At 42.6% G+C, this 13,773-nt stretch overlaps 1 protein-coding gene across 1 annotated transcript in view; it reads right to left on the bottom strand.

Moving 5' to 3' along the window:
• Positions 1 to 6,109, bottom strand: part of fat4 (FAT atypical cadherin 4) — a 102,730-nt gene extending 96,621 nt beyond the window's left edge. The window contains exon 1 of the mRNA XM_079352839.1: positions 592 to 6,109. Coding sequence (XP_079208965.1) covers positions 592 to 5,694 — 5,103 coding nt within the window. The 5' untranslated portion in view covers positions 5,695 to 6,109. The remainder of the gene's footprint in view (positions 1 to 591) is intronic.
• Between the last annotated feature and the right edge of the window lie 7,664 nt (positions 6,110 to 13,773).

The raw sequence follows: 13,773 nt of genomic DNA, 5'->3' as shown, positions 1-13,773 counted from the left end.
TGCAGAAACCATTTTGGGCCCTGAACCTGAAACAGCAGCTCTGAATGATTTATGTCTACAGTGGGAAAATTAAAAAGAGGTCCTCTTTTGATTTGTGCACTTCATATCCGCTGATAAGAATTTTTCAGTTCCTGAGAGCAAGTGAGCAGCTTGTGCCGCAGACGCACAGGAATCATTTCCCTTCCCCAGACTGTTTAAATATTAGTGGAAGCATATTCAAGATGAATTGTTATAGCTAGTATAATTTTGGCAAGGGGAACAATAAAGTTATCATGCCGGAGAACAAGGCCTTAAAACGTATGTCCCTTAAATTAAAATGTAATATATTGCAGAGTTCTTTGAAAAAAGGGTATTTAATAAATGAGCAGATGAATGTAAAATGTGCTCTGTTTTATGTGTGACTTGGACAGTCTCGATCCAGTTTCTTCCTGTTTAAAGCCTGATCTAATTACACTTCTTCCATCCAAATGTCTGTAACAAATTCCAGTGGGTGAGTTCATGCCCTCTCCCTGCCAAACACACAAAATAGAGCAAAACACAAGGTGGCTTTCCAGTACCTGCACAGAATAGAAAATTCAGCAGTGTACTCACCTCAGCACGCTGTGTTCTCGGCTGGCTCGCATCTGTTTCGATGGCGTACACATCCACCAGGTAGAGGTCGGAGCCTTGTTCCCGGTCCAGCTCTGCAGCAGTCTGTATCACTCCAGTGTGGCGGCCAATGGTGAAAAGACGTCCCACAGCTTTCCCACCACTGCGAACCGCCACAATGAAATACTCCACTTTTGACGCTGAGCCTCGTGGACTTGAGGCATCCAGGGAGATGACATTTGTGCCAGGCGGCTGGCCCTCCTTCAGGATAGTAATGTATTTGGGCTGAGAAAAAACAGGCCCGTCCAGGCCTTGAAGGATGATGGTCAGCTCGGTTCTGGAAGTCTTGCGGTCAGGGCCGTGGTCCGTGGCTGACACAGAAAGTGTGTACATGAGTCGGGAAGGTACCAGCTGAGTAGCGAGGCGAATATCTCCGCTGTATCTGTCCATGATGAAAGTGTTCGAGTCTCCTTCCAAAAGCTCATATTCCACTTCCCCATTTGCACCCTCGTCGGGGTCAAAAGCCACCACTGTTGTCAGAATGGAACCCATGACAATGTTGGGCTCGGCAACAAGGGCATTCTGGGAGATAAAGGTGGGAACGTTGTCGTTCACGTCTGTGACCCATATTGTGACATTTTTCAGGGCGAAGCGACGAAACTCAACTGGAAATGCCTGATCAGTGGCTTTGACTGTGAGCTCGAAAAGATTTGAAAACTCTCTGTCCACTTCCTTGTTGGTGTAGATCAGCCCAGAGCTTGGATCAATGCTAAAGTGGTTTCCCCGGGGAATCTGTTGAACAATGGAGTACTCCAGCTGCCCGTTTATGTCTGCATCTGTATCGTGTGCTGTTATTGTCATGACTGAGGCTGAGATGGGGAGATTTTCAGGGATGGATTTAAAAATGTCACCAGGGGTGAATATGGGTGGGTTGTCATTGAAGTCCCTGACGTGAATGACCACAGGAATGGACGAGGAGCGGGCTGGTCTGCCGTTGTCCTTTGCAGTGATGTTCAGTTTGTAAAATGATTGTGTTTCAAAGTCCAGCTTTTTTACCAAAAAGATGCTGCCCGTGTTCGGACTGATGCTAAAAGTGCCGTGGTTATTCGTGGCTGTGATGCTGTACATTATGTCAGCGTTCTGACCTGAATCTGCATCCGTGGCTGTCACAGAGGCCACAAGCTCCCCTATCCTCATGTTCTCCAGCACGTCCACAGACAGTGAGGATTTAGGGAAGGAGGGGGAGTTGTCATTCTCATCCAGGATGCTTATACTGAGCATACAAGAAGAGGATAAGGGCACAGATCCAGCATCAACAGCTATGATTTTCAAAGAATAGGAGGATGTAGATTCATAATCCAGCTTTCCTACTAAAGTAACCTGTCCGGAGGTGCTGTCAATAATGAACTGTCCTTCCTCGTTGCCCTCTGGAATGTGATAATGAACATGCCCATTTTTGTTTTCATCCACATCTGATGCCGACACCCGCAGCAGTTGTGTCATGTTTTGAGCTGACTCAGAGATGGAGGCCTGGTAAATGTCTTTGGTGAATTTCGGAGGGTTGTCGTTGATGTCTTGGATGTAAACTTGCACTTTGGCCTGGTCTCTGAGGGGTTTGGGTAGACCCTGGTCGGACGAGACGACAATGAAGCTGAACACAGCGGCGCCTCTCTGTCTCATGAGTGACTCTCGGTCAAACTGTAGAGTGCTGGTCAGCTCCCCCGTGATGGCGTTCAGCTCAAAGTTGGACTGCGGAGTCTCAAATGTATACCTGACATCACTGTTTGGGCCAAAGTCCTTATCCTCTGCAAAAACACGGCCCACCAGCGAGCCCCTCTGCTGTTCCTCCTCAAAATGAAACACGTAATTAGTGCTGTTAAAGAGGGGACGGTTATCGTTTACATCATCCAGAATCACAGTGACATTCACAGTGGCACTAAGTGGTTCCACAGCCTGGTCTTTAGCCACAACCACTAAGTTATATCTGTCCTGTAGCTCTCTGTCCAACTCTACTTTAATGTACAGCTGCCCATCTGGAAAAATGCCAAACACATCACCTGTGTTACCGCCAGCGATGTCATACATAATCTCCCCGTTTAGACCAGAATCTTTGTCAGTGGCCTCCACTTTGAAAAAGCGACTGTTGACAGGTTCAGACTCCAGGATGATGACCTCATATGAAAGCTGATCGAACACCGGTGAGTTGTCATTGACGTCATAAACACTGACAATGAGGACAAGGCCAGAGGTGTGCTTGGGGACCCCCATGTCTGATGCGATGACCTCGACCTCGTAGGAGCTTGTGGTGACCTCCAGCGGGCCGGTCAGCGTGATAAGGCCGTGCTTCTCATGAATATGAAACAGGCCTTTTGGGTTCTGTTTGAGGCTGTAGACCACCACTCCGTTTGTCCCCTCATCAGGATCTGAAGCTTTGGCCTGAAAAATGACATGACCTGTACTCCAGTTTTCCACTGCACTCACATGCTCCACAGCATGAATGAAATGAGGGGCGTTATCATTTAAGTCCTTCACAGTGATGTTAACAAAGGCCTCTCCTGTGATCTCCCCTGCTCGGGCTACAACTTTAAGCTGATAAAAACCCTGCTCTTCTCTGTCTATCTGGCTCGATGCTATGATCTGACCTGCGCTGTTCACAGTGAAAAGCCCCCTCTGGTCTCCTGAAGTGATCAGATATGAAATGTTTGTGTTTAAATCTACACTTGTGGCTGACACTGTTCCAATAACTGTCCCAACGCCCACATTCTCAAACATGACAAAACTGTAAACTCCCTGGCTAAAGACTGGCGGGTTGTCTTGTGTGTCTATGACGGTTACAGTGACTATAGCCTGGATGTGTGAGCGCAAACCGCCACCATCTGCTGCTGTCACCTGCAGCTGGTAAGCTGTTTTCTCTTCTCTGTCAAGGGACACAAGTGTGCTAATTTTTCCTGTGTTGCTGTTAATACGAAATTTTGAAGAATCGCCAGCTGTAATTATATATTTAATTGTGCCATTTCGACCCAAATCTGGGTCTGTGGCTGAAACAGTGGTTACATAAGAACCTGAGGGTTCATTCTCTTTAACATTAGCAAAATACTGCACAGGGTAGAAAACTGGCCTGTTGTCATTGATATCCCTCAGGGTGATGTTGACTTTTCCAACAGAGTGCAACGGAGGGTTGCCAGCGTCTGTAGCCTGGATGTGGAGTAAGTATGAGGCCTGATCCTCCCTGTCTAGCTCCACTGCTGTGCTTAATCGCCCTGACATGGCATCCAGGCGAAACAGCTCCTGGACTGTGGCTGGAGTCTCTGCATCAAATGAGAACCGGATAGTTCCATTGGCCCCGAGGTCGTCATCTGAGGCAGACAGCACCACCAGTTCAGTCCCGGCAGGAGCGTGCTCCACCACGGAGACATGAAATGTGCTCTGTGTAAATGTGGGCACTTGGTCGTTCACGTCAGTGATGTTCACTATAAGTTTAGTGTAGGAAATCTTGGGCTGCAGCCCCTGATCTTTGGCACTAATGTTGAGCACAATTTCAGATGCTATTTCCCTATCCAGCAAAGCAGCACTGGTGACCAGACCACTGTTTTCACTGATGGAGAACCAGCCCAAAGTGTTTCCAGACACCAGGGAGTAGCGCAGGTTGGCATTCTGCCCAGAGTCACCATCTGTTGCAGAAACCCCTTTAATGTAGCTGCCTTTTGGTATGTCTTCACTGATATCTACTCTGTACAGTGTTTCCTGGAATATGGGTGGGTGATCATTGATATCATTCACAAAAATAACGAGACTGGCATAGGAGGACCTGGCAATAGGCTTCCCATTGTCTGACACAGACACAGTCAGGTTGTATGAGGAAATTCTCTCTCTGTCTAACACACTGGCCACTTTGATGAGACTTAAATTGGGCACAGGAGATGTGTGCACTTCAAAGTGTCTCTGCTCATTGCCTCCTAAGATTGAAACAGATATGTTACCATTGGCAGTGGAGGAGTCTGAATCGGAAACAGTGAGCAGAGCTACAACTGTGCCAATCTGTGCATTTTCATCCACAGAGGCAAACTTGGACGTTGTTGGAAAATACCGAAACTTCACCACTGGGTCGTTATCATTAACATCTAAGAGTTTGATTGTGGCTTCTGTTCTGCCTGACAGAGAGGGCACACCGTTATCTACAGCATGAATAGTCAGGGAGTACTCTTTTTTACTCTCATAATTCAAACCCTCCTTTATAATAATAGTTCCGGCTTTGGGGTCAATTTGGAAAGGTGATCCTTCATCTAAGAAGTACCTGATTTCAGCATTGGCTCCCTCATCCTGATCTGAAGCTGTAATCTGCAAAATACTTGAACCCACAGCTGCATCCTCAAAAACACTGGTTTGATATTGATCTTGATCAAACATAGGAGGGTTGTCATTTATGTCTTGTATAGTGACGTTTACTTGCAAGTAGCCAAACTTTTTCGGGTCTCCTTTGTCCTCCACTTCAATCAGGAGTTGGTAGAAGGGAGTAACTTCCCTGTCCAAGCCTCCAGTTGAAACAAGGTGCAAGAATGCCCCCTCTCCACTAGGATTGACTGTAATATCCAAACGGAATTTCCTCTGCTCGTTGCCTTTCACTATTCTGTACGTGGTGTGATCAACTCCGTTACTTCCAATGTCTGAGTCTGTCGCAGTGTCCAGGATCACCTGCCTGCCGCTGCTCGCGTCCTCCTTGAATGACACGACAATTGACGCGTCTGGAAAAACCGGGGAGTTGTCATTAATATCCAAAACTACTATCCTGACCTCCGTGGGGTAGGTGGGTTGACTGGACAGCACCACGACGTTGATGACATCACTTTGCAAAACTTCTCTGTCAATCACGGATGATGTGTAAATGACCCCAGTGGTGCCGTTAATTGCAAAAAGTTTGTGGTTCTCGCTGAAGCGGTAGGTGAAGCTGGGCTTGGTCTCTATCGTGCCCACGTAGGTGCCGACAGGCTGCTCCTCCAAGACCTGAAACTCTTGACGGACTTGACTGGATGCTGAATACTGAGACAGAGTCCATAACAGCAGTAAAACTAAATGAAACCGGCCTAAGCCCCTACCTGAGAGCGCCATGGTCAGTTAACCAGTCCACCTTTCTCAGACAGAGTTCATGCCCTTGATGCATCAACTTCACTGAGGTTAAACGAGTCACTAAAACATTATATTCCAGTGAATGTGCAGAGAAAATTCAATGGGAATACTATCCACACGTGTAGAGTGCTCTAAAGTACTCCAGAAGTGTTGTTTTATCCTCTGCGCAGCGCTCTGTCTCAATGCAACACAATCCTCTGAATGGACAGAATGCCTCCTAGTTTCATTTCCACTCTTCAAAAAGCATTTTCAAAACAATCCCATGACAGGCAAAAACAATGCAAAAGTTCCTGGCTCCCCGGACATGCGAGCAAAAAAAAAAGTTTATCCCCAGTTAGGACGCAGAAAACGGCGCAGAGCGTGAGCAAGCGGCTGATCCGACGCACCGTCCCGTGAAATAACGGTACAGGCGCTTCAGTTAATATTGTGCTTAGGAGTCCCAGTAACTTAGGACAAAGCTGGAGTTCCTCAAACTCCCTCCCATCACTGATCCCATTGGATAGTGCTACTCCTGCCCGCCCTCCCCCCTCCTTTCCCCCTCCATTGTGCAGCGCAGCCCGCTGTCCCAGCCTGTGGAAAGAGATGTCAATCAAATAAGACAGGTAACGATTCCCTAAGAGCTCTTAATGACCCCCGGTAACAGATTAATGTAAGATATGACGGTGTTAATGAGTTCCGGATACGAACATGTCTCATGAAACTCAAGGAAATCATCATCAGGTCAAAGCATAATAAAAGAGTGAACTATTTGTTACAAGAAAGTGTCAAATATGAAATAAAGGTCACTTTAAATAACATGTGAGTCCAGATATAGTCGTATCTAAAACGTTAAATTGGTATTTCATTACTATATATTTTTTTTACCTTTCAAATTGTTTGCTCTGTAGCTGAATGTAACAGAAAGCAACCTTAAGACATCTTGTAGAAATGTACTGTGGCAACAATCATCATAAAGGATAACTATGAATGCTCAGCTGGGTTCAGTTTTTATACATTCATCAGTTCAAAGGATTAATCCATTAAACATATACGGCAACTCTTATTTCAAGCATTCAACATAGTAGGTGAGATATTTGCATGACGTGCTGGTGCAGAGGGCTTCATAAACGTGGTTAAGTGGCTCCATCTAGTGGCCAAACTTTGTACTTTCGAATTAAAAGCCTACAGGAAAGTGTTGAAATTGGCTGGATAAATACATTTAAATGAGACAGCGTTGGTCTCCCTGGCAAGATTTATATTTTATTTTTTTTAAATAAAGTCCAATTAATTGTCCATTATTTTGAATCACCTAAACACATTTTAAAGGACAACATAATGAGACATACAATGTACAAAAGTACGAGAAGTACATGATGTAAAGAAAACAAGTAAATGAATAAGTTCATCGTGCATGTGATGGAAGGAAACATAGTATGAATAATATCAATCAGCACATGAACAATGTGGTTTTAACAGAGCCCAAACTGGAGGAGAACTGGTACATACAACACTGATGTCACAAATTATGAAAGAGTGATACAAATACATGATCCAATGTTTTCCCCAACAAAAATTTTGTTAGAAAAAAATGCTAATTTTTAAACTTTAACTAACCACAAAAGAAATACTGAACAATTGTTTATTTTTAGATTTAAAAAGTGTGGACATCTTTATGTGTTTTCCAACCATTCTAGATACAACACAATATAAATGTAATCCGTAAGTTATTCAGTAAAAAAAATGGCACTTAAAATCTAAGCAATGAGTAAGTCAAGTTAAGTATTTATCATTTATCATTTCAAGTTTTTGCATGACAAACATTACATGTTTGATGAATACTATCCACAATGGTATCATTCAATCATTTTAAACTTTTTAAAAAAGACAAAAACGACAGTTTCACATTTACCCATAATAACTTCTACACAAAGTCGTCATTGCTGATTCTCATCCACATTATTTTTGTCCTGTGATTTTATAAACATAAGACGTGCGACAATATTTACAACTTTACCACAAACCACCACCGCAACATGTTGTAATTAGTTGCTTACATTTTAGCATTAACTGTATTAGTTTGAAGCTGCATTGACAGAGTGGCCATTTATATTGTCCACCTAATGACACTTTGGGGTGGTACGAGTAGCCTAGTGGTTGAGCCTCTTGTGCAGAGGCTGAAATCCTCACAGCGGGCAGCCCTGGTTCAATCCTGACCTGTTGCTCCTTTCCCATGTCATTCCCCGCTCTCTTTCTCGCTCCCTGATTTTTCATTCTGTCCTCTGTTCTCGTTTTAAAGCATAAAAAGCCCTCAAATAAACCATAAATAAATCCCAATGAATGCTCTTTTGATTGTCTCCATGCTGTGGGATGGATCCAGGTCATATGAGTTCAATGAAAAGTCTAATTGCCGTTTGACGTAGAAGATCTGGAAAGTGAACTCCGGTGCTGCACATCATCTGTCCTGTAAAATAACATTACAGAGCATAATTACAACCCTGCTGCCTTTGACAGACACAAATGTTTACTCAGGTTTGCTATTTGACAATTTGTGGCTTCTGTAATCAGGCCTGTTGGCTGCCTGGATGTTAAGTAGGACATGAGTCGAATAATGTAATTGAATTAGTGAGCGGGCTGGACTGCTGGTAGCTCACAGCCTGACACACATTCAATGTTTTTGGTAGCAAACCCGAGCATCAAAGTAGATTACTTCTCCACAGGAGACGTTGAGCTAACGTGATTAGAGCGGCTAAGCCAAGAGCTCTCAGGATGCTTTTGATATAAATATCAAGTTGTTGTCATGTTTGACTTAATTCCTTTATGCTGACTGATGGTTTCACATGCTCTCAATGGCCAGCGTGCTTATTGTGACACGGAAGAGATGTGGCACTCTCCACGAACACTGAAACCACGTGAAAATACAACAGCAATGTAAATGTTTAAAGGTAGTGAATCATTTGTGTAAATTAATTCTCTATTACTAAAATAAAGGGATTTGCTTTTTACAACCCCGCCTTGTCCAAAATTCAGAATGCAGCAAAAAGTAAGATCTGCAGTGCGCCAAAAATACCTGGATGTGGTGCTGAGCTCAGCCAGTCTCCCCAGTGTGCTGTTTCCCACAATTCAAAACGCCAAAATCCTTCCTACATATTGTCCCATAATTATGCTCTTTGGTAAAGCATCTTGAGATAACACTTGTTATGAATTGGCGCTACACAAATAATGATTGATTTACTGTAGTCATTGTTGTATCCTGCTGTCGTGAAATATAAGGAAACCAGTGGAAAAATGCTGCACACCATTGTGAGACAGAAGACTGTTCCATCTAGGATTTCAGTTTTTTCCTGAGATCGGAGGACACTTCGATTGGGGGGGGGGAATGAATGCCTCTGTCATGGAGAAAGTTTGTTCCTTTTGAAATACATCCACCAAGACTTCACTTGTTTTTACCTACATATTCAAGAGGAGAAAAGTCATTCCACACATTTTGCTCACAAAAATGTCTCTGCTGCAACCACAGTGAGTCTGCAGCTGATCAAACAGTTGGATTATTACATAAAAACAGGGCTGCTTTCAGCTGAGAATGAAACACCAGGACACTCTTTTTATAAATCAATCTTTATTGATGATTCAGGAAAGTTACTTTGAAGTCTCAAAGAAAGCCGCAGGCAAAACAACTTTATGAGGATGTTAAATGAAAGTGAAATGAAATTATCTTTGGCTCTGTCGATATCCAAAAGTGGTCCAGGCAGACATATGTTAGAGAGAATTGCGAAATCCGCTCTATAAGATTAGTTCAGACCATCAAAGGCTGTTTCCATCATTCTGCAAAAAACAGCTCAGTGCAAGTACAGTGCCGACCCTCATAAAACCCATCAGCATGTTGTGCAGTCAGAGCTCAGTCTTGAAGACCAAATGCAGGAGTCAATGAGGATATGAAGGGCTGCAGCAATCTAAAGCGGCCATTCATGCACCGGGTTCTGTCTTTTGTGATGGGCACGGAAATCTGATTGGAGCGGAGTGACACAGAGACGAGTTGACAGTTGTGCAGGTTTGGATCAGAAGATTGATAGATAGATGGATACGAGGCAGATACTGTAATGACATCATTCTGGGGCACTTGAATGCAGCTTACAGGACCAGTCCTGTCTCATCCTTTCAAGAGTCATGGAGAAACAATATAGCAGAGGAGGGTAAAATGCTACTTCAAACCAAGTGATTACTGCAACACGAGTTCATTGAATAGCGTTTAAATTAAACCCAGCGAGGTTAAAGTAGTACACGCCAGAAAAACAAGACTGGAATCGTTTTTAATACTAAAAACACTAACACAGAGAGTGAATCTATCACATGTCTGTATTTGTTAAACATGCCTCTGGGTTTTAAATTGTCTCCCTGCCTCTCTGCAGCAGCTTCTTCTCCAGCCACCCCTCTTTAAAAGAGTTGAATGTGAGGACCTGCTGTTTCCTCGCTTGCTCATTTTCTGCTATTTTCCACCTCATTCATCTGATAATGCTGTGGGAATCTCTGCTTGGGGAAATACATATCAATCAAGACACTATATCACAGGTATTGAAGGATATCTTTTGCAGCAGCTGTTTGTAAAACAGACCAAAAAGTCATTTATTCCAAAAGGTGGAGGGTCAAATATTGCAGACCTGTTGAAATGTAGAATGAGAGCATGGAAATGGTTTGTTGACATACATCGGAGGTATTTCAGTATTTTCTTACTCTACCAGGCCAGAAAAGGGACGTCGACATGGGAAGAATCTTAAAGAGACAAATTAAACTCTTCATGAAGATGTCATAACTGTGAGATTTAACATCTGGTAGAAAAATATTCCTGGTAATCTCACATCAATTGTGATGGTAATTATTAAAGTACTTTTTTTGGTTACATTCGTGGCTGATAAGTCAAGAATGAAATGAAATGAAGTTTTTTTTTAACTTCACTTTTATTCAAACAGGTGATGAACCCGTTGAGATGAAGATCTCTTTCATAAGAGCGAGCTGGCCAAGAGGGCAGTGACACGCTGACGTACAGACCACAACCAAGGGCTTAATACCAAACTTGAATTTCCAGCTTCAATGATACATATTTTGACAGTAATAAATTCATAGTAGTCATAGTCATTTTTGCGATTGTTTTAATTAAAATTTTCACAAAATCAAAAACCTTGTGTAGAGGAAAATACAGTCATTGATGTGTATCCTGGAAATACATCTCTGGAGGCTTCACTCAGTGTGATGACTTCTTTGTATCTCTGACCTTCACAGAATAGATTCTGCAAAGATTGAGTTTCATTGCCAAGAACTCACCGAGGCTACTCTTCCATCAAAATCAGCAACAGAAAATGTTTTGACCATCAATCCAACAGACACTTTGGTACACCTTGTCTCTCAAACTGTGACGTTAAATCCTTCCTCTCGGCAAGTCAGGTACTAAACCTTTCTTCCTCGTTGTTTTCAAACTTCAAGGCTCAGTAGGGTTAGTATCAGAAACTATCTGCTTACTCCCACAGCATGTGAATATAAGATACCCCTGGGGATGTCCCCTGTTCATGAGGCATGATAATGAATACGCAGAGAAAACCATTACTGTGATGATGAGATGCATCAGAAGGTTGGAGATTTTTTTTTTTTTTTTTTAATCAAATATTGAATTGAATTGGCAAACATAAAGTTCATAAACTCATGTGTTCTATGATGTTTTTCTGCCCTTTTTCATGATACTCTTGATATCTTGTGTGAAGCACTTTGGATTGCCTTGATGCTGAAATGTGCTATTTTAAACAACCTTTCCTGGTAATCATGAAATGCTTTTAGTTTAAAACTGACATGAATTAAACACGTTGAAAATTCAAAAGTGTTCAGAAGTGTTGATAACTTTTTCTGATGTCAAAATAAAGGGATCATTATTCCATTGATTTTAAAATTCTCCTTCTTACCTTTAAGGCTCTTCGTAATGTCCTACCTCCGTACCTTTTTGATCTCTCGAACCCTTCGTTTAGCTTCCTCCATGCTCCTCACCACACCTCCATTCTGCCTTTCATCAATGGGGTCTTCAGCCCTCTGTCTCTGGAACTCTCTCCCATAATCCATCCATGATCTTAACGCTCTCTGCTTCTTCAAATCTCAGCTCAAAACTCACCTTTTTAGATGAGCACATTCTGTCTGACCATGCACTCCTCACTGGTGCTGAACAAACTCCAGTCCTGGAGGGTCGGCTTCCTCAGACTGCTCGATGTCTCCCTGCTCGGACGCAGCTGAATCCAATGAGTGACTCGTTATCAGGCTTCTGCAGTGCTTGATGACAACACATTGGTTTAAAGCAGGTGTGTTAGAGCAGGGAGACATCTAAAAGTCTGAGGAAGCCGGCCCTCCAGGACTGGAGTTTGACACCTGTGTTGTATAGGGACTTGGATGTGTCTTTTAAATGCCCAAAGTAAGGTATTTTCCTTCTTATTATCCTCTGCAAATGAATGATCAATGTGTGTTCAGGATTAGGCCGTGTTGAATGAAACAGCCACTTTACATGCTGTACCACATCTGACCAACAGGTGTCACTGTCGTACTATAACAAAACTAATCAGCTCTCCACAATAATATTAAAAGCATTACAAAGCAGAATTTAATAAAATGGTCCCCTCCCATACATTGTTTATTCCTCTGGACACAGGCCTGTTCACAGCAGAGTCGTGCTGATAGAAATCTGGTAAACAACATGTTTTTCTTTTCTTTGCAAAACTCAAAAAGGAAATGACCCCAAAACCCTTTAAAAAGTGACGCCAATACGTTACACCGCAGGCATTGGGACAAGAAATGTGAATAATTCATATCTTTTTAATAAGCAGGAACTAATTAAACTGCACTTTTTTTTGGTGCTTCATATCTTTTATGCTTAAACTGTCTGTGCTATGTTGTATATATCGTATATCTATATATCGTATATTAGCAAGAAAATGTCACAAAATATTTTTATCTATCTATCTATCTATCTATCTATCTATCTATCTATCTATCTATCTATCTATCTATCTATCTATCTATCTATCTATCTATCTATCTATCTCTCTCTCTCTCTCTCTCTCTCTCTCTCTCTCTCTCTCTCTCTCTCTCTCTCTCTCTCTCTCTCTCTCTCTCTCTCTCTCTCTCTCTCTCTCTCTCTCTCTCTATATATATATATATATATATATATATATATATATATATATATATATATATATATATATATATATATACACACACACACACACACACACACACACACTCTTAATAAAACATGAATAAAAGGCTACACAGGGAACAGTGACACACTGAAAAATGTTGATTTGAAGGATTAAGCCAACACAAACCAGAGAAAATATGATGAAGTCTAAGGTGTCTCAGGAAGTCTTTGATGGCTCCTAACTGCATGATTTATTGAATGGGGTATCTATTTCAAATTAATTTTCACTGTGCAATTATCATAAAATACTTCCAAGAAGAGATTCACACCCTCTGATGCACAAAGAAAACCGTCCGAGGTAACTGAAGTCATTTCAATAACAATCGGACCTGGGATGGATCCAGACGGGGATCAAGCACGGGGCAGCCTCCGTATACACATACTGCAAATTGCTTCGCTCGAGCAGTTGGTCCTGATTCAAGATAAGGAAATGAAGAAGACTGGTGCTCTTTGAATCCTTTGAAACTAATATGAAACTCAGAGCTGAGGCTGCAGAGGACTGAGGGGGACAGTGACAAATAGCAGTGAGTGGAGTGTGGAGTGTTGCTGTTCATTAGACCCCTTATCCAATTTCACACCCGCACTGGACCCCCCGCCCCCTCTTTTTTCTTGGCTGCCCTTTCAAAGAACCATCGTGAGGTTTGAGAGTTTGTCTGAGTTTCTTCAAACACCCTGAGGGGCAGAAGGAAAAAAAAAAGGAAATCTGCATCCCTTTTTAGCAGGGATCACACAGTATTAATGTTTGAAGGAAAACTGACACATAACGTCCATTTGCACCTGGTCATTTCTGACCCAGCACATTCAAAGTTGTGGATGAAGTGGGCTCCAGCATGCAAGTGTCGCAGTGTAGGATCAAG

The sequence above is a fragment of the Symphodus melops genome, assembly GCF_947650265.1.
Source record: "Symphodus melops genome assembly, chromosome: 9".
Classification (NCBI taxonomy): domain Eukaryota; kingdom Metazoa; phylum Chordata; class Actinopteri; order Labriformes; family Labridae; genus Symphodus; species Symphodus melops.
The sequence above is the reverse complement of the archived record's forward strand: the minus strand, read 5'-3'. Positions and strand labels throughout refer to the sequence as shown.